Source organism: Monodelphis domestica, chromosome 5 (genome assembly GCF_027887165.1).
Source record: "Monodelphis domestica isolate mMonDom1 chromosome 5, mMonDom1.pri, whole genome shotgun sequence".
In the NCBI taxonomy this organism is placed as follows: Eukaryota; Metazoa; Chordata; class Mammalia; order Didelphimorphia; family Didelphidae; genus Monodelphis; species Monodelphis domestica.
This window is the reverse complement of record NC_077231.1, coordinates 44858194-44879761: the sequence shown is the minus strand read 5'-3', so window position 1 is coordinate 44879761 and position 21568 is coordinate 44858194. Positions and strand designations below refer to the sequence as shown.

General features: G+C 36.2%; 1 protein-coding gene across 1 annotated transcript in view; it reads right to left on the bottom strand.

The window, feature by feature from the left end:
• Positions 1 to 988: 988 nt before the first annotated feature.
• Positions 989 to 21568, bottom strand: part of RAP1B (RAP1B, member of RAS oncogene family) — a 45300-nt gene continuing 24720 nt past the window's right edge. Inside the window, exons 2-8 of the mRNA XM_001364262.5 lie at positions 18089 to 18175; positions 16953 to 17021; positions 12994 to 13050; positions 11079 to 11219; positions 3948 to 4091; positions 3262 to 3377; positions 989 to 2312 (exon numbers count right to left, since the gene is read on the bottom strand). Of these exons, the coding sequence (XP_001364299.1) occupies positions 3291 to 3377; positions 3948 to 4091; positions 11079 to 11219; positions 12994 to 13050; positions 16953 to 17021; positions 18089 to 18145 (555 nt within the window). The 5' untranslated portion in view covers positions 18146 to 18175 and the 3' untranslated portion in view covers positions 989 to 2312; positions 3262 to 3290. The remainder of the gene's footprint in view (positions 2313 to 3261; positions 3378 to 3947; positions 4092 to 11078; positions 11220 to 12993; positions 13051 to 16952; positions 17022 to 18088; positions 18176 to 21568) is intronic.

Genomic DNA, 21568 nt, shown 5'->3' with positions numbered 1-21568 from the left:
TATCGTGGTGGTAGGCTTTGATTAAAAACAAAAAAACAACACTAGTTAGAAAAAAGGGACCTAAGATGCTACCTGCTTTCTCTAACCAAGCATCTTTTAATGGATGAGGAAACCAAGACCCTAATATGACTTGAGCTTACTTGGAATACATAAATTAAGAAAGACAACTCTTCCCAATCAGAACTGGTTTTCTTTTTAAATTTCACCTCAACTTGTCCCAAGTTGATCCTATTTTTTTTTTTTAATAAGAACAAATCACATTTCTTAAATCAGTGGGAGGACCTTTTGGCTGTAGGATGTTTACACAGTGCTCATCCTTTGACCATGTAAGAAAATACAATACAGTATGTAGCTTCTCTGGACTCCAGTTGCCACATCTATAAAATGAAAGGGTTGGCCTGGGTGATCCCCCAGTCCCTTCTCTTACCCCATAAACCAACAAAATCCTCAAAATTTAAACTATGAATACAATATTTCAATAGAACAGATCTGGAGGCCATGTCTAAATCAGAGCATCTTCCCATCATTAGGAGCTGATATTCTTAAGATTTGACTTCTAAGAAGACTATTCAGATTGCAGAGCTTTTCACAAACGGGCAACAAATTACAGTGCATCTTTAAGACAAAGAAAAACTTGTTTCCATCTTAAAAGAAAGCAGTACATTAAGTTCACTTCATTTGAAGACCTTTATAACCACAATATGCTACATATAATTTCATCCTATATCAAAACAATAAAATAACATGAGTCAAAGTATTGACCTCTTCCTCACGCTCTCAAAAATAACTGCTGAACATAACCAAAAGGTGTTCAGATAAGTGATATTGCTTGAGTTACAAAATGCTTTCCCAGGGAAAGTTCTAAAAGGTGGCAATGTGGCTACTCAAATATAAGCAAAATATCTTCCATTCATAATTCCTGCCATTACGGAGAACTTGGCTTGCTCAAATGTTAAATTATGAAACCACACTGTGCGGAATGCACCCATAACATTTAAAAAAAGTTAAACCCATATTTATTTACTAGCACTGTTAAAACATTACACAAAACATTCAAGTGGCAGATAATTATAATGCAAGCCCTTGCATGGCAATCCAAATTTATTGAACTACTGATGCTAAGTTATACAAAATTGCACCACTTTAATTAAGGCTTTTAGTTTACATTTGGCCACCTCAAAGTAGTTGTAACATTAGGTTGGTCAATTTAAATACTGTGGCTCCCTGTTGGATATACACACAATCTTTACACCCAAACGTTAAATGCATACAAAGCAACAAGGCATTGTTAAATAAATCAGCAAAAAGTTAGTTACTGCAACTTAGGCCCTGTGACCAATTACACATGATTAAAATTACTTCCCACATTCACATCCACAGTACTCTTCCACCATTTAACATCTCAACCAAAACGTTACACATGTGAAACAATCACTAACAGGCAAAAGTACTAAACCTGCGTATTTGGTATTGCAAATACACTTATGCATGAGCAAGCAAGGGATTCACAGTGAGAATCTACAGCTGCAGAAGCCTGGAAATGATTTACAAAATTGTTAAATCATTAAAAAATTATCTGAAAATATACACTTCTTGTTGTAGACCCCCACTGTACACACAACTATAAACATTGTTCCCTATGTAAACAAAAAGGAAACATACAATAAAAGATTGAAAAGTCTGGACATTTCCTTCCCAACAGATATTAAAGGCAACGTCTTTTATCTAAGACATTATACTGAGAGGACTATCTTATTTTTAAAGACAAGATCACTGTCTCCACAGGTTTTTCAAAAAATTAAAAAAACTATATAGCTGTGTTAATCAAAGCGCTTTTTGTACAATGATGATGACCTTGTATTTCTTTAAAAAAAATTACAATAAGCTACAAATATCAAAGAAGCAAGTTATCTGGAGTAGTCTATATAGGAGCTCTTTGGACTTTCTTTTTATTATGCTAAAATAGTGGTGCTTTTAGGATTTACATTATTGTACTCTCCAATAGAAAGCATTGGGCGTGTTAAAGTATACAGTACACCATTTTCATACATGTACAACATTGGTGGATGAACAATGTCTCTTAGCAATAATACTGGATGTAGCCTCTGGTTTTACCAGTTGCATACTCAGACGATTATAAGTAAAAATCTCTTGTGACACTGCAAAGTGATTAGAATGTGCAAACTGATATAGGAGTTTTTCATCCACTTCTTAAAGGGTACCACCACAGGAAAGTCCGCTTAAGATGTTGGTAGATTTAATAAAGTTGGAATGCTGCTGGCACTGTTGAATTGGGCAACAGTTCTTCAGACCTGAAAGAGTGAAGAAATGATCTGAAAACACCTTGAGGAAAACAAAAAGGCCTAAGGATTACATTAAGGTAGGTGACTAAAACCATTTTAGGAGCTTGGATACAAGAATACTGATCTTTAAAAAAATTTTGTACCTATGATGTCTATCTGTAGATTTAAAATGCCAACTCCTGGGCAGTTTTTTCCTTGCTTTATTGTCTGATTTAATCTTATTGTTTGTTGGCACTTAAGTTCTCAGTGTGGTGTAGAAATAAATTTGGATGTGTATTTAGAGGACCTGGCTATATTACTACCTGTATGACCTTGGGCAAGTCAAACTCTCTGAGGCTTTGCTTCCTCATCTGTAAAAAAACAAGGCTCTCCATTTCAGCTGCTTTATTTGCACTGACAATGACATTGATTAAAAAGTCCTATTATCACAGCAAATACAGTTTTCAGTATTTCACACTTTAAAATATTGGGGACTATATTTTCCGACATTTAAAAAAGACTATCAAAGAACATGAAATAACGTATGACAACACTTGAGGCTATTCTCCTAAAGCACAATTAGCTATAGAACATATCCTTCTCCCTCAGTATTATTGAAATGCACATAACTACAAACTCCAACAGAATATCAGCAATCTAAGTGACATTGCTGCTGATGAGCCAGAGTCATAAGGTAAAGTATAAATTACATGTTTTCTACTTAAGAAATCACAGAATTATAGAATATTGGGAAGATTTCCAACAACAATTTTGATGCATGATGGATAAGCTTTAGCTGGCAGAGACCAACTTATGCCGGCCTCCTTTATGAACTGCTAGTTGGGACCTTTAGGTATAGTTTTGTTCTGCTAGTGAAACACCATCAATACTAGTTTAATGATCATTCTTGAGAACAAAAACCTTTTAGTTTGCTTTTCAATGTAATAATACTTTATGAAAGAAATATCACAGGACATACCTGGCTCAGAGCTACAATGCATCTGTATATTAAAGCAATTGACATGATGACTTTTTACGTGCCTTCCCAGGCACTGGAGTTTTTCTGTTAATTTGCCGGACTAGATCATAAAAGATCTGCAAATACAAATGTGCGATTCAGTTGAAAAATGTAAAAGAAAACAATGCATGATTTGTTCACCCAAACAATGATCCCAGAAAACAAACACATTAAAAAAAAATCCATGTGAATGCAAGACATAATTACAGCAGCTAAGTTTCTCTGATTTGTATAGACATCCTGGAAAAGATCATCAGAGGATGACAGATTTGGCATTTTAAGGGGGTCTAAGGATCAAGGGCCTTCTCTTGATGCTTCACTTCACTGTGAAGAGCCTCCACTCTCAAAGGCTTTGCCCCGGAAATAGAAATCTGTCAGGACGGACCCAGGAGAGTTTGCTGCTGCCAGAAGACAGGCCTTGCTAAGTTCAGAAAGGCCCATCACTAAGATGGTCCCAGGAGGATAAGTGTTTCTGGCCAAACTGCTTTTTATCCCAAGGAAGAATACACATTAACAAATCACAGTGGACCCTGAAATACTGAGATGTAAGGAAGGAAAAATCCTAAAAGGCTCTACAAATGTTCCTGATATTTTACAGCCTATTTCTCTCTCATATTCAAATCTTCAAAAACAGGCACCAATCTTACCTCATTAACGTTTATCTTTGATTTAGCAGAGGATTCTAAGAACGCACAGTTGTTCCATTGTCTTGCTAGGTTCTGTCCTTGCTCTTTTCCTACAACTCTTTCATCTTCCAAGTCACACTTATTACCAACAAGAATCATTGGCACCTGAAAAACCATTTTTGAGAGATTTGTCAAATAGAATCTAACAAATACCACAGGAATGAAGATCTATAAGTTTTCAAACCTAAGTTTAAACCAAGAAGGTATAAGATTGTAGTAGTTTCAGTTAAGGAAGCACCTAGGTCATTTTGTCCACCTACCTTCACTTTTTAGATGAGGAAACTGATACCAGAGGTGAAAATGATGTCCTTGACAAAGTAGCATAGCTGGAAATCAACCCAGATCTCATGACTAATTATACCCTATCATATGGCAAGTTTTAGAAGTTGATTTTTTTAAAACCGGGATTGTAACAAACCAAAAACTTGAGACCGCAGTGTGTTAATTGACTTAATGATAAACAGAGCTACTTAAATTTTTAGTTGTCATTAAGATATATATTTATAGCACACTGTATAAATATTAACCACAAACAATAATCAAGCATCTTGGTTTTTAAGATTCCTGCCCAAGCTGACCACCCACAGCACGCGTGCTGTTCTGTATCCTGGGGGTGGTCATCTATGCTTTAATTCTCCTGACAAATACTACCTTCTTTCTGCATCCTGCTCAGGAGGCCTTTGTATTTCAACTAGGCTAGCCTACCTGCCTGTGGGTGGCAAGTGGTTTTGGTGGGATGGGATCTCCTTTTGATGATAGTGCTAAGGGTCAGGGGAGAGAAGGGGGCTGTTTCTGGGGCTCTTGGGCTTATGTGCACACCAGTGGCAGTTGGTCAGTGACTGGTGTTGGTAGGCCCTTTTCTCACAAAGGCTGCAAAAATTTGAACTGAAAGGAGGTTTTCAAAAATATTTTAAAATAATTTTTTGACTGGCTCTATGCCAGAGAAAAAGGAGGAAATCCCTCTTCCTCTTAACATTATTCTGTGCCCAGAGAAGGGAGGAAACTACTTCCTCCTATACTGCTTGCCCTTCCTGTTTCTAGAACCCAACTTCAACTGCTTCATGGATTAAGTAAGCTTTTGTAGGGTAGTCTGGAAACCCAACTATAATTTATAACATCCTTTCTTTGGCGAAAATGTATTTGGAATTCTCACCAAATGACTTGAAATTTTCTTTTGCAACACAATCCTTGTAAATTGGGGATTGTCTATTCATTCACAATCAGACGTCTTCCTCATCCCTTGGCCCTAGCAATCTGCTCTTCTATAACTTGCTAGGATAAAATTTAGGAGCCTATGCTTTAAAAAACTTACATCCTAGACAAGAATACCAAAGATATTTTGAGAGGAAATAACTAGAATGTAGTCATTTGAGAAAATAAAGATTCAAATTCAGAAAAAGCTTGAATAAGCAAAAAATAAACAAAAAAAATCCAATTCACAAAGTTGTCTGGAACTGAAGGGGTTAGGCTGCATTAAATGCGAATTTTAAGTCAAACTGTCTTAGTACACAAATCCAAGATTATTTCCTAAGGACTATTCAGTGTCTGTCTAGCAACCTGGACAAATCAGGTAGAAATTAGATAGAACTTAGAAATGCATGAGAAGCTTTGAACAGTTTCAATAAAAAAATAAAACAGAATGATGCCCCGAGGTAAAAACCAACATTTCATACTCCCATTTAAGTTCAAGTTTAATTCTGAGTTCCTTTAATGTTCAAATTTGCTCCCAACTATCTCCAGTATATGGTCCATACCATATTAGGTATGTTTGGCTGACCTCTTGTCCCTAATCAGATCAGCTTTTCTTCTACTTCTCCCCAGTATCATGGCAATTCAATGCTTCTCTGTCCTAGTTCATTCTTTTTTGTTTTTAGAAACTCCAATATATTTTGACTCCTTTATATGCGGAATCTTTCAAAACACTCCTGCTTCCATGCTGTAACTTCTCTCTAAAGACATCACATCCCTTAACCATTTTCTTAGTAATGGAAATTACTCTCTTTCCAGGGGGAAGTACTCCATAGCTGCTCCAGTATCATTCCTCTACTACGAATCTTCAGTAATTCTTCCTTTTTCAAAATCCACTCTCTCCTCCAACTATTCCTGTTGCAATCTTTTGCCAATTCCACTTGTCTCCAGGCCACCATGCTTCTCTCTCCTTAAGATCTTCGGTGTTCATGCTGCTCCATTTTCCTTCTTCTCTAGTTTTACTAGTCTCCATTCTTAGTCTTGATCCGGTCTGCCCTAGACCGTTTATTATTTACAGTCTGCTAAAGTCCAACCCTGGTTGGTTCTAAAATTGAAGTCTCCACTCTTGCCTTATCCCTCTTTACAAATTTTTGGTAAATAAATCTCACAATGAAACCCTCATTCACAGAATCTGAGTTGGAAGGGCCTTCACTGCCCATCTGTTCCAACTAAGCCCTGAATAAGAGCTCCCACATCTGACAAACAACTCTACTGAGGGGGAATCCATTATCCACTGAGGCAGTGAATTCAATTTAGATGGCTTTAATTGCTAAGCAAACAACTTCTACACATTACACCTTGTTTTTCTCCCCTTAAAGACAAACTAAACAAGCCAAACACCTCTTTTCAAGTGATAGCCCTTCAAACACTTTCAGACAGCTGCCATGGCATTCTTTGAAGCTAAACATTCATTCTGTTTGATCTATTTAATGATCCCTACAACCTTTATTTTTGGCTCACTCTTCTGGGCTTCTTCTGCAAAGTTCTTAGTCACACATCCCATTTCTCTAATTGACCTAACCCACAGTCCAAGATTTTTTCTAAATCTTTTCTTTTCTCTTCAAGGCTACCATGGAGGGCAGCTGGGTGGCTCAGTGGATTGAGAGCCAGGCTCAGAAATGGGAGGTCCTGGGTTCAAATCTGACCGCAGACACTTTCCAGCTGTGTGATCCTGGGCAAGTCACTTAACCCCCATTGTCTAGCCCTTATCACTCGTCTGCCTTGGAATCAATATATAGTATTGATTCGAAGGTGGAAGGTAAGGGTTAAAAAAAAAAAGACTATCACGGCTTTCCCTCCTACCACCTTACACAAAGCAGTCCATTTACTTGCCAACATAAACCTTTCAACATGCAGAAGAGAGGATTACTATTCATTCTATCTTCTCCTTTACTAGCCCTACTCTTCTACTTGTTTTCAGTCTTTCCCAGCTTACAGGTTGCCCTCCTACTATCTATGAAACAGCCCATGATTTCCATCCCCCCCCCCCCCCACTTGATCTGTACAAACTTGTTATTGCCCTATACTAATCTGGGTGAAATGGCTGTCTCTACTTAAGCACCCATCTTTTCTCATTCTCTTCAACTCTCTATAGTTTGAATTTCTGACCTAATAATTCAACTTAAACTTGCTCCAAAGACACCAATGATCTGCCAAATCTAATGGTTTCTTTTTGATCTGCATCCCTCTTGACTTTTATGTACTCTTTGATATGGTAGGACAGTTCTGGATAGTCTTGTCTTTCTAGGTTTTGAGACTTAAATATTTGGATCTATTTATTGATCCCACAACAACCCATATTAGTAGTATACCCTATCGACAACCCATATTAGTAGTATACCCCTATCTTGTTGAAAAGACTGGATGAGCCCATTCACTAGGAACTTTCATTTCTCCAAAGTTCTCAGCCATACTATCTCCTGAATCAATTTTCTCTCTCCTGGTTTTCCTATCTGTCTGAACACTTCTCAATCAAGATATTAAAGAACCACTAACTGCAGGTGTTTCATTAGTTTCCATGGATTAAGTTATCTCAATGCAGATGATACTCAGATCCATTTGTCCAGCTCTAACTAATCATGACTTCCAATTGCCCAAGAGACATCTCAAATGGAGGATGCATAGATATCTTAAACTCAACCTGGTAACTTCTGTCCACAAACCCTTTCTTCTCTCTTCCCTATTAGTGTCCAGGGCACCATTAATGTCCAAGTCATCCAGAAATCCTCCTAGACACCGCCCCCCTTCCACATACCAACACTTCCCAAGTCTATTGTTCCTACTTTTGAAACATCTGGACCCTGGAGGCCTCTATCACTTCATGCCTGGGCTACTATCAATTGCTCTTACTCAAATTGCAGTAGACTGCTGTGTCAGCCTCAATTGTCTTCCCACTCCAGTACAGCCACCACTCACTGAACTCTCAAACTGACCTTCCTAGCAAACAGATCTGATGCCTTCTGCTCATTGATCACCGCCAGGACCAAATGTAAAAACCTGGCTCCTTCCCTCCCTCCAAGTGTTCTTATACCTCAATCTAGTGACAATGGGCTTTCTGGCTATTCCTCCCACAAGATGCTCCGTGTCTCCTACTCTGGGCATTTTCACTTGTTGATGACCATACCTGGAATCCTTTTCTTCATTAGTGTCTTTTCTCTGAGAGTATCTCTCATTTTATCTTACCACCCATAATCCTTCCTTGAAGGCTCCTCTGACTGCCTTTCTGGACTTCAAAATCATACCTTCTCTACTGTGGGCTATGTTTGAAATTTCCCTCGGTGCCTGGGAACTCATTGTTCTAGAATAGCCTATCAGTCCTACGGCCAGCTCCTCCTGAAATATTCCTCCCTGAGGCCTGCCCTTTTCTTCCAATGCTGTGTTACTTTTGTGAGAAGGCTTAGGCTGGCCTCATTTCAAAAACATGTCTTGATGCCCCAACACCTCCCTTTGCCATTGTCTTCCATCCTTATAATGTCAGCCTTTTTAGAGCAGGAAAGGTCTTTCTTTTTGCTTACACTTGTATTCCCAGGGTTTGACACATTAAGCACTTAATAATTGCTTGTTTTCTTCCTTCCACTGAAACTTTTTCTTCCATAGACCCATTTCTATTTTACTATTAATGAGTGGTACTACTAGTTCCTAAGGTTTTAACTTTAGTGTGAAATCTTCCCTCTTCTTTTGCCTTTCATATTCAATCACCAAATTTGTTCAGTTCTACCTCAGCATTTCACATCTAGTATTTATCTACTGTTCCATCACTACTTTATTATTCAAAGATTTGGTCCTGGTTCCCACAAAGGCCCTGCTATAAACAGAATGCATGTCTAGTTCAGAATGGTATTTTAGACACTTCCCAGTCTTATCTCATAAGAACTGTCTCCTCACCTAACTTGTTTTACGTACATATTTCTAGGCTCTGAATTCCTATGAACACCAATTCAATGCTGTCTCTTCCAGGAGGTGATCCTTCTAGTTGTAATTATACCATGCATCCCTCAACTAGATCACACCTCACTCATACCATGCATACAATAATTACATCATCTCTACTATTTATCATATACATTATGAGCTAGTACTCATTTAACCATCATTAGGACTGGTGATATTGTATCCAAAGGTTTTATTCCAACTAGCTATGTGCCCTGCACCTGAAGGTGCCCAATGATGTAAGTTATAGACCTATCCAGAGAAATAATCAATCACACCACCTCATCTGTGAGACAAAAAATAAAATACTGATGTGCATGGGAGATGCCCAACATTTTTTGGGTTTTATAGAATTCTGTAATTTTGAGATGTGACAACACCAAAGTAATCATGATAATAGAAGAGCCAACACAAATAACAACACAAGCATTTGTGCCAGGTAAATTTTCAGTGAAAACACAAAATTAATGTCAAACTTGTTTTTAAGAGTTAAATAGAGCTTAGTTTGTGAAAAAAAAAATGGTGGTGTGATAACTTGATAGTGAATGAATTTTCTGGGGAAACAAGACCCTGCTTTTATATGTATAACTTTAATATCTAATAAATCATTTATATAGAAAAATGAATTAACCAAAAACTAACTAGATGCTTTAAAAGGGGGAAACAATTCAGGAATAATTTCAGGGAAAACACACTAAAAAACTAAACAGATGAATGCTAATATGAAATTAATAGAATAGCAATTTATATGAAAGTAGTGTTTTTTAACGTTTACAAAATGTTTTATGCACCCTTGATCTTTACAATAACCCTATGAAGTAAAAAATGAAGAAACCAGAGGATCTGCCCTCGATTTCGCAGAGGTGGGAATCAAACCAAAGTGTTTTTTGTAAGTCTAATATCTTTCATGTAACACCATCATACAAAGAACAGAACATTTTGGCCCACTAAACCTCAATGTGAGTGGAAGAAAAACTTTAAAGCAAAAGGATTCTATGAGTTAATTTAAGGCTCACTTCCTATACTTGGGGTTAATTCATTATCTTTCCGTCCTGATATATCTTGTAAAGTTCATAGCACGTAATATTAATTTAATCAGTAATTTAACCAATTCATTTTGGCTCATACTATCTTTAAAGCTATCTTTCTTTATAATACTCCTAAATAAATTTTCAAAAGATGACACCAAAGCTAAGAAGAGTTAACATACACACAAACAGGAAGTTAAAAGGGATTTAGAGGTTTAAAGAAAACCAAAACAAAAGTTTAATCAATAGAAATTGTCTAACTGCAAATTTCATATATCATATGGAAAATTTAATTTCAGTTAGCTTTCAGATAATGAAATAGCTTAACTTTGGGAAAAAATATAAACTTAAAATAAATCTACAAATAGGACCATAGATTAACAATGGAAATAGCATTTATATAATACTTTCATGCTTTATATATGTTACTTTTATTTGATTCTCTCAACTAAAGAGCAGGTGCTAGTAACAGATGAGAAAACCAGAACAGAGAGATTGGGTGACTTGCCCACAGCCACAGGACTAAACATAGGAGAGGCAAGATTCGAACTCATGTCTTCCTAACTCCACATCTACTACTATACACTGGTGATCTTTAACTCTTGTTAAACTTAACAAAATATAAATCAGTCAAAGGCAGTGATACTTGGGTCCTTAAACAATTTTAAGTTTGCTATGCAGAGGGGCAAGACATCAAGATTTACTCTTTTCCCTATCATGCCTAAGCATACTACATGCTATTAATTTTTATAAAGGGGAAAAAAAAAACAAAACCAAAAACACAACCTGTTAACCAGGAATTTATGTGAAAGCCCAAAGTAAAAGCTTTTATAATAATTTACAAGAGATTTAAAAATAAAACAAACATATTTGGAAATCATCTTACATCATCAGTGTCTTTAACTCGAAGTATTTGTTCTCGAAGATCTTGTAAATCATTAAACGTGGACTGTGCTGTGATAGAGTAGACTAATGCAAAGCCTTGCCCATTTTTCATGTACAAATCTCTCATTGCCGTAAATTGTTCCTATAGTGGAGGGAAAAAAAACAGCGAAAGATAATACTTTCTTCACAACTGATCTGACAATCCCTGAGTTATCAATAAAACTGTACTAATCACTTACAACTGTGATCAGATCATACATATAAATGTTTCTTTAAAATCTTGTAAACTGATTGTGAAAGAATATTTAATATGTAAATCACCCAGCAATTAAAATTAAGCATGTCCTAGACTAGAAAGAAACTTGAATGGGGGAGGCCCTCCTGCAAGTATCTTATGTCCACAAGTATTTATTTTAAATGTAACTATAACTACATATAATGATAGAAACTTGATGATGCTGTTTAAATATCTGATACCTGCTACGAGGTGTCAAAAGTTTAGGAAAAACTACTGTCAGACACCAAAAGTCATCTCCCAAAGACATTTACCACTGCACCTAGATAGAAGTACAACTCTATTCAAAAGTAAAAATTTCAATCAATCAATCAAGCTCTTGGCATATTACATGAAAGGTAAAGTGATATAGTTGATAGATTAGATGCCTGTTTAGATAGGTACTTGCATCTTTGAAGGCACAGTGAGGTAGGTGGTATAAGTACTATTTCTTGACTTGACATAACCAGAACCATCAATGCCAAATTCAGTACTTTCCTCTTCCTATCCTAACACTTCCAACTATGTAAATTTCTAAATCTATTACATTACCACTTTTAACAAAAACAAAAAAAACCCAAAAAAACAAAAGAGAGATAAATCCTAAATTATAGTCATTCAATACTTAGATGTTCCTTATTTTACAGATGAAAAACTAACAGGTAAGAAGTAGTTGAGTTATGTGATTCAAACCCAGTTTAGGTCTCCAAAGTCCAATGTGTATCTTACTTCTTCTGGGTAGTTTCCATTTTAGACCCACCACCACAACAAAATATAATGAAGAAAAATATATATGAAATGTCAAAGCATTTGTAATTATCTCCTAACTTAGGAAAACCTCAGGTTAGAAATCTGTGTTTGCAAAGCTGATCAAAACCACCTAAGAATTAAAAGACAAGTCCTAGGCAGTAGTCTGAGGCACAAAGCTTAAGTGATCTGCCTAGGGTAGAGTTCTTAAACTAAGGAATCTGTGAGCCTGCCTTTTGGACATTTTGATAGATGTATTTAAATATAATTGGTTTCCTTTGTAATCTTATGTATTTTATGCACTAAAGAACATTGGTTTGAGAATAGATCCAGGAGCTTTACCTGATTACCAGAAGGGCCCAAGACACAAAAAAAGGCTGGCCTAGAGCCATGTTGGTGAACCTATGATGTGTGCTAGAGGGGGCAGCTCTCCTCCCCCTTTCCACAGCCCCTGAGGACATTTCTCACATGCCACACTCCTCTGACTAGCAGCCCAATGGAAGCACTTCCTCCTTCCCTGTTTGGGGTTAAGACAGGCAAGTTCCCATGTGGTGTGAGGGCTGTAGTTTGGGAACTCAAGTCTCTAAAAGGTTCTCCATCACTGAGTTAGAATTTGGATCTAATTCTTTTTGACAGACTACTATAGCATGCTGCTTCTATAGATGTATGAGGAAAAAAATCTAGGAATAATAAGAATCTTTAAAAACCTCAGTGCTCTGACTGTTTTAGGACATTTGACTATTTTAATAAATGACTATAAAGAAAAGCAGAGTGGCCTAGTTGATTGATTTCTTCACAAAGAGCTCCCACAGGTCTGTACAAAAATGTCACCCAAATGATTAAATGAATTTGTTTGAAATGTAGAGAAGATTAAATACCAAAACAAAAACCATACCGTTCCTGCAGTGTCCAAGATTTCAAGCATGCATTGTTGAGCATCTACTTCAACTTGCTGTTGGAGAAAAAAAAAAACACAAAACCACGAGTTTTATGAAAACTATATCCATACATAATAAAGCTTAAAAAAATTAACGATTGTGGCAGCTAGGTGGCTCAGTGGAGAGCTAGGTCTAGTTAGGATGACCTGGGCTCAAATCTGATTTCATACACTTCTGTGTGCTCTTGGTCAATTCATTTAACCCCAACTGCACAGCCCTTACTGGCCTTGGAACTCATACTTAGGATCAATTCTAAAATTAAAATAGGGTTAAAAATACCCTACCACTCAAACATACGTTGAGTGCAACTATGACACTGCTCTGGGGGCTGTCTTTTTCCTCAGAGAACTTCTATCAGAGTAAACAATATAGAGTAGATATAAGCACCTACAGAATAGATAAAAGGCGATGGAGTGGGATTTGCTGTATTTTTCTATTTAATTAGAAAAGTTAAGTAGTGGTGGAAATATCAGCTGAATTTTAAAAAGTACGTTAAAAGTATTGTTTTCTCAATGTATTTAAAATACTTAGGAACCATATTTAGACCAATTTTTAAAGGGGGTAGAGGAAGGAAAACATATCAAATACAGTATCTCCTTTTCATATTATGTCCTCTCTTGATCTAGGGTGAGCATGTAAAAATTCTATCTATAAAATTATAATAATTAAACAACAGTTAAAAACAAGGGGGATGGGGGGCAGCTGGGTAGCTCAGTGGATTGAGAGCCAGGCCTAGAGATGAGAAGCCCCAGGTTCAAATCTGGCCTCAGATACTTTCCAGCTGTGTGACCCTGGGCAAGTCACTTAACCCCCATTGCCCAGCCCTTACCACTCTTCTGCCTTGGAACCAATACACAATATTGGCTCATATTGACAGAAGGTAAGGGTTTAAAAAAAAGGGGGGGGGGGAGGAGGAAAAGAGGACAGTTGCTAGGTAGTATAAGTCCCAAATCTTCACTAATGGTAAATGATTTGTTGATACAACATAAAGACAACAAATAGCACAATCTCCTTTTAATAGGAATTGCACCTCATTTAGCTTATTATACAACAGCTTAGAAGGCATCATTTTAATTGTTTTAGTGAATCTGTGTTTTTAAAGATTTATCACGTGAGTCCAGTTAACCATTATTGGTATTTCTGATGGAGTTGTGTTGATACTTTGAGAGGAAAATCTACCCAAACACCAGGATTGGGAATAAATGTAAAATAATCTAAAAGTCATTCAAGCACTAAAGCAATGTTTTTCATCTCTAGTTCTCATCACTCCAGGTTTAATTGTGTTTATGTAGAGGCAGTGGCATGTTCTTTTGTTTTATGTGTGATTTAAAAATTATGAATACAACTTTGTACAAGAGAATCTAAGGAATATCACAGAACTTCCCTGGGCTTCAGTTTCCTTATCTATAAAATGAGGGAGGTGTACCAGATGGTCTGAGATCCCTCTTCCAGCTCTAAGTCTATGAGGCCTACATTATAGCACTCCAATTCTTCTTAATGAGATATTGTGGACAGATTCCTACTCTTAAGAACCATAAGAATGTTCCTTCCCCATCCCCAAGGCAGATCTTTGAGGAGTCAGCCAGGCAATAAGTAGCAGCTACCTAATGAACCTCACTGCTAACCACTCCTCCCCTTTCTCCATAGCCTGGAGCAGCTGTACAATGAAAAGTTGATTTATTTTTTTCCCTTGACTTATTTACTCCTTCAACAAACATTCATTAAGCACCCCTATGCCTGGTGTTATATAAAATAGCTCAATGGGGTGTGCTAGATTACTGCTAACAGTGGTCTGTGACACTTCATGTTGTACTGAAAACCCAGATTGTTTAAAAATGGTGAAGATTTAGAACTTTGATCACCTAGCAATTGTCTCAGTCAAAATGAAACTCTTCCTGCCCTCAAGGAGTTGGGATTCTAAGGAGTGTGTGCATATGCAAAAATGTCAAAGGGATCAAGATAATCTGTATACATTTAAAGCAATGAGATCAATTTTCCAGGGGAAAAGAAGGGCACAAAATCAGTTGAAAGAGAGCAGGGGAGGTAACAAATAGGAGGTGGTACTTGAGCCTGGAAGAAAGCTAGAGATTCTCTAAGGCAAAGGTGAGGGGGCCTGGGAACCCTGATGAACAATTCCTCACACTGCTCTTAGGCTGGCCATTTTGTTAGGGGTCAGGAAGGAAAACATATCATCAAATACAACATTTATTCCTTTTCATATTATGTCTTCTCTTGATCTAGGGTGAGCATGTGAAAACATGTAATGGTAAACGTGGTGAGAAATAATAGCCTCTCACCATCAACTGCTTAAAGATATCTAAATATTATTACTGGATATTGTTGTTATGCAGACAACACGGGAGCAAATATCCCACCTCTATTTAGAAGCAAAGCAAAACCAAAATTTCCTCAGTAAAATTATGAACACACAAACACATACAAAAGTGTTAACATGCACATAGTAGAGATACAAAGAAGCTTCTAAATGGAATACTGAACCTTCATTTTATATCACTTTTTTCTTTAAGAAAGCATATAGGCATGTCTGTATATTACTCTCACAGCTGCCCTGTTTGTCTATGCTCTCTTCTCTTCTTTTTCTAGACAATATCCTCCCAAATTAGAAGAAAAAACAAGCCCACTTGTAACACATGAGTAGTGTCAAGCAGAATAAAACCAGAGTAGCCACATCTAAAATGTGTTTTGGCACTGTATGTCCATCACGTGGCCAGGAGAGGTAGCTCTCTTCACCACAGGCTTTCAGGAGACGTGGCTGGCTCACAGCTGCCTTTTCTACGTTGCTGTCTGTGTGTATATCATTTTTTCTCTGGGCTCTGCTTGCTTCACTCCTCTCAACGCAGAATGCTCTGAAATCTCCTCTTTGATAAGTTCTATCCTATTCTACTCACAGGATACATTGTGTTTAGCCATTCCTGAATTATATAAGAAGCCATCTAAGGCACAATGACACAGTTATTTGCTCTCATTTCTTTTCTCCATCATGATTAGTAAGTTTGTTTTGTTTGTGACTATTTCCTCCCCAACATTCACCGTCCTCCCTAATCCTGCTTGTTTCCCTGTTGGGTTTGACACAGTTCTGTGTCTTTGTTCATTTCAGATGGTCACCTGACACTCACTCCACCACTGCTGCCAATCTGTATGTTCTTCATGCACTTCTCAATGATGTGAAGGCTGTCACTAGGTTGTTTTGGGGGGTGGGGGTATATTTTTTATCAGATATTTTACAAATCACACCTCCACCACGACTCTGATTTTCTAATGCTCTCCAGAGATACCAGTTTTTGTTTGGCCTCTTCTAGTTTTCAGAGAGTACACCTTGGGTCAAGTTAACCACTTTCTCTTTTAAGCTACTTATTTTTGATATGCTTTCCTTATATATGGCTGGGAAAAGAAAGCAGCTCCTTTATTTAGGATCTCACTCTAGGACAAGTCAACATTATTGTTTTCTTGTACTTTACTTGTAAAATAAGAACAAGAGTAAATATGACATTCCCGTGAAAAACATTTGATCTTATTCAGTGAGAATCAGTTCTCAAGAATGCTCTTTGTTCATCTAATAAACTTTTAATTTATTAAATAATTAAAAATAAAACCAGAACCAAGTATTTTTTTTTAAAACCCTTACCTTCTGTCTTAGAATCAATACTGTGTCTTGGTTCCAAGGCAGCAGAGTGGCATGGACTAGGCAACAAGGGTAAAGTGACTTGCTCAGAGTGACATAGCTAAGACATGACTGAAGCCAAATTTGAATCCAAGACCTCCCGTCTCTCAATCCATTGACCCACCTACCTGCTACCTCACCCCCATCAAATATTAACACCAAAAGTTATAAAGCAAAATTATTCTGAAAAATGTCATGAAGGCATTTTAAATGTCAAATGTAGTAACTTCTTACCTTTCTATAAGAATCTTCTATCGTAGGATCATATTTTTCAACAAATATTCCTTGAACAAACTGTACAGTCTGTAAAACAATTCAACCCATTAACTGAGTGTCTATTGTATGAAAAGAATACCATACAAAGACAAAAAGGAGATAATCTTATCATGTAGTAAAAGAAACATAAGTATTGCATTAGCATCTATGAAATAAAAAATCCAGAGAAATGCATTTGAGGAGAAATTTGTCAGAGAAGAATAAGTGGTGGAACCAAGGTTCTTTTAATCCCAAAGTCAATGATCCTTTCACTGAGCCCGGACAATAACTTTCCAAAATTGCTGCTTAACTATAGGACACTGAATTTAGATTCAGAAGATCTGGGTTTCAATTCTGGCTCTGTCCCCAATTCTCTGGAACCTAGTTTCATATCTGTATGATATGGAGGTTTCTAAATCCCTATGGGATTTGTGCTATTATCTTTTTGTTTCTTTTAAGTTAAAAAAAATTGTTACTACAAGTATAACTTTATTTACAAGATGATTTTGCACTTTCATAAAAGTCACATTCAAGAAATAATCCTATAATTTAGTACATATTTAACCCTTTGTTCTTTATACTGGTATTGGAAGACATTAGAGCAAACTTGTATGGTTCTAAGGGAGAAAGTTCACTTACACTATAGGGTTATGGACCCAATTCCCCCCACCCCCCACCCCTTGTTAAGGTTAAACTTTTAATGTATAAAATCTTAGTAAATTTTCTACCAGTAACTATCCCACCACCTCCCATGACTAATGATAAAATCAACTATCTAGGCATTTATTTCTAGGCCATTTGTTTCTCCAAGTCCATGCAATTTTGATACAAAGCTTCCTTTTGAGCATAACAAAAGTAAAAGTATAAAAGCAATATGTGAAATTCATGCAAATATTTAAAAACTATTCAAAAATAAATTCAGGAAAATCTGTTTGCTATTCATATTCTAGAATTAGTAAAAAACTTAATCTGACAATAACTAAATGGCAAACAAATGGAAGCTTTAAAATGTAATGTTAAAAGTGAAAACACATAAAAAGACAATGTTCTAATCCTAAACACCAAAAGATAGTATTTCAAAATCAATTAGTTCTAAAATAAGCAGATCTACTCACCAGGGCAGACTTTCCAACACCTCCTGAGCCAAGAACAACTAGCTTGTATTCACGCATGGTGGATGATTGTAGTCAACACTTCAGTATCTAAAATACAAAATAATTGCGTTTAATAACACAATTTTCTATTCCTTTGTAATTTGTAATAAATTTTAATCAGCGTCTTTACTGAAGATAAAAAGACATGAATTTCAGCTACACTAGGAGTTCAGAATAAAAAATACCTCTTTACAGCAGCAATGAAGGAGGTTATGAACTCACTGTATTCTGAAAATGATTCTAGTGATTGATCCTTTTTTTTTGTTCTTGCCATATAGTGCTCAGGTTTTAAATACCCCACCCCATGACCCCATAACTCACAATAATCTTCTTGGCTTAAATGTTAGCAATGATTGATCAATGCATTCATTGAGGTAGGGTTATCTGGGATTAGAAATCAAGTTTCAAATGCAAAAGTTCAAGTATATTTTAAAAAATCAAATTACCACATTATCATCACAGAAATCTTAAATTGATTACCTCTGACACAGGGTATACACTATACCACTGTACACTGTGAAATGGGTTAACACCTTGTTCAGAACTAAAATAATAAAACGAGTCACATGATTAAATTTCACTCTAGTTACTTTTGTAAACCTGACTTTTTCCTAAACCGAGTCATCCCTACAATGATGTGCTGGTTTTGGTAGACAAAAATGAAACTGATTACCTATGGAATTACACCTGTAATAAGCATCTTTAAACACAAACTGCTTTATTTATATGCAATTTCAAACAAGATTTTAGTTGTTCCATTAATTAATCACAAAGGTCTTTCAAATCTGTAGAAACATTTACAACTATGTGGTATACTATCCTCCGAATAGTATTGGTATTGTTAACGATTTCAGGTAGCAAAGATGTTTCTCCTATTTATTAATAAGGCTTTTTGGGGTATACTGTCAATCTTACATAAAAATATCAAAGCTTTGGATTTGTCTTAAAGTATTTGAGAAAATGATCTTGCCAATATATTCAAAGTGCCATTTAAATTTTTCAGATTTTATTCTATGTGCTGCTAAGAAGTAAACACAGAGGTCTTAAAATTCAAAATAACTTGTCTTAAGCTGTTTCCATAAAAAATAGAGTTGAAGGTGTTTTATTGCCCCCGCCCCAAGAGGGTGTAATAGTGGAGGAGAAGTTTATTATTTTGTATTTGTCAAAATTAACATTGAGAAAAAGAATATTAGAAATCATTTTAACTTCTGTGCAAAGATTATTTGAGAATTTATGCAAATTTGTCATATTAATGAAGTTTGTTTCATTGAAAAAAAGTGGATGAATTTAGGTTGGAGTTGTCCCTGAAAATATCACATCTCTGTGTTCATTCTTCCCCCAGTCCAACTTCTCCCCTAAAGGAAAAGTCATGGCATAAGTGAATACTGGCCCTGGGGGCTAGGAGATCTGAGTTACAGTTCTGTTTTTGCCAAACCTGTGTAAATGTGGGAGTCATGATTTCCTATATCTTAGTTTCCTTATCTGAAAATGAATTTGGAATACATTTTTAAGTCTCCATATATGGCATCTATGTCAAAAGTCTGATTAACAAATTGTGACTGAAGACTTCAACTAGTTAGCTAGTTAGAACTTTTTTCATTATACCAATAATTTTCATTATATCATTAATCTGCCTATTTCCAACTTCTAATCTGCTTCCAATGACCCCAAGGCAAACTCCCTTCCTGGACCTCACCTTAGTTTCTCCATCTGAAAAATAAATGAGAGAACTGGACTAGATAACCTCAGAGTCCTAAATCTATGATCCTAAATTTAATTTTTCCAATTGACAGCCCTGAAAACACTTGAAGGTACTTTTCAGTGTTCTAGGGGATCTTTGATTTATATAGATTTCCCACAAAAGTAATTTAAAATGATGACCTAGAATGGGATTTGGTTTAAAGAGAACTACTCTCAGTCTAGAGGTCAGTTAACTATACTTGAAATTTGGGCAACCCATATTGCTTATTTCCTGTGTTAAAGAATTAACCACTTCTAGAAAAGTCCCTTCAGATCAGTTTTATGAACTACTATGATCCCACTTTTCCTCACAACGTATTCAATGTATATTATATAATTTTATACATAATATTTTGGTTTGTTCAAGTGAATCCATATTTGTTTTGTCTCCCACTAGATTAGAACTTGAGAGAAAGGTTTTTTCTCTCATTCTTTTAAACTATTCAATATCAAAGTTTAGGTGGTTCAATAATGCTCTAAATCACTTATTTAATGAATTTAGAACAATGAATATTTCAAAACTGCCTGATAAAGGGCATTTTCCCTTGGAAAAATTACAAAAGTCTTCTAGTATAAGGTATTAGAGGGGCAGCTGGGTAGCTCAGTGGATTGAGAGCCAGGCCTAGAGATGGGAGGTCCTAGGTTCAAATCTGGCCTCAGAACTTCCCAGCTGTGTGACCCATGGCAAGTCACTTAACCTCCATTGACTAGCCCGTACCACTCTTCTGCCTTGGAACCAATACACAGTATTGATTTCAAGGCAGAAGGTAAAGGTTAAAAAAAAAAAGTATTAGAATTTGTGGATTGTTACAAATTCTAATTGTTGATTTTTTTTTTCAAAAAGAGAGGCAACGTGGTTTAACAAATCAAGAACTGGATGTGAAGTCAGGAAGAGCTAGTTTAAAATTCTGCCTCATACACTTTCTACTTACATGACTTAGTAAATCATTTAATCTCCGTGAGGCTGTTGTCTCATATAAAAAATAAATGGGCTTCATGATCCATGGTCCCTTCCAACTCTACACTTATGATTGTTTTAATTCGATTGAACACGATTTACAAGGTGTTATTAGAAAATACATATCTGAACTTAAACATACATGTAGAAATCAAGTCCCTTAACACGAGAATGCTAAGATTTTTTTCAAATCTAAAATTTGATATTCTCCATTGAATCCTTAGAATTCAGAATTAAAATGGTTCTTATATGCATTAACATAATTCCTGAACTGTGGGGGTTAAAGGTAAGAAATTTCAAAAGACTAATGATTATTTTACCACAAAATGAGATTACTTAAGATTACAGATCACTACTATTTGGTGGTCTAGCATGTGCCAAACACATAAAAAGTTCCTACTTTCAAAGAGCTCACATTGTATTGGAGTTGACAATAGGTACATTGTATAAGTGTGTGCATGTGCGCGCGTGCGTGCGCGCGCGCACACACACACACACACTCACTCACTCAGGTTTGGAGAAGAAAAAGGGCAGGACCTAATTTCAAGTTGTTAGGAAAAGCCACAGTTCCTTACCTGATATTGAAGGAATTGTACCAGTTAACTATTAGGGTTCCATCAAACACTAAATCTAATATCCTAGGAATTTTCTTACTCTATTATATTTTATTTTTCTATAGTGCCTAGAGTACTTAAATTCACAAGAGTTTCACTTAGAGGGGCTTTAATTTGTCTAATACATCA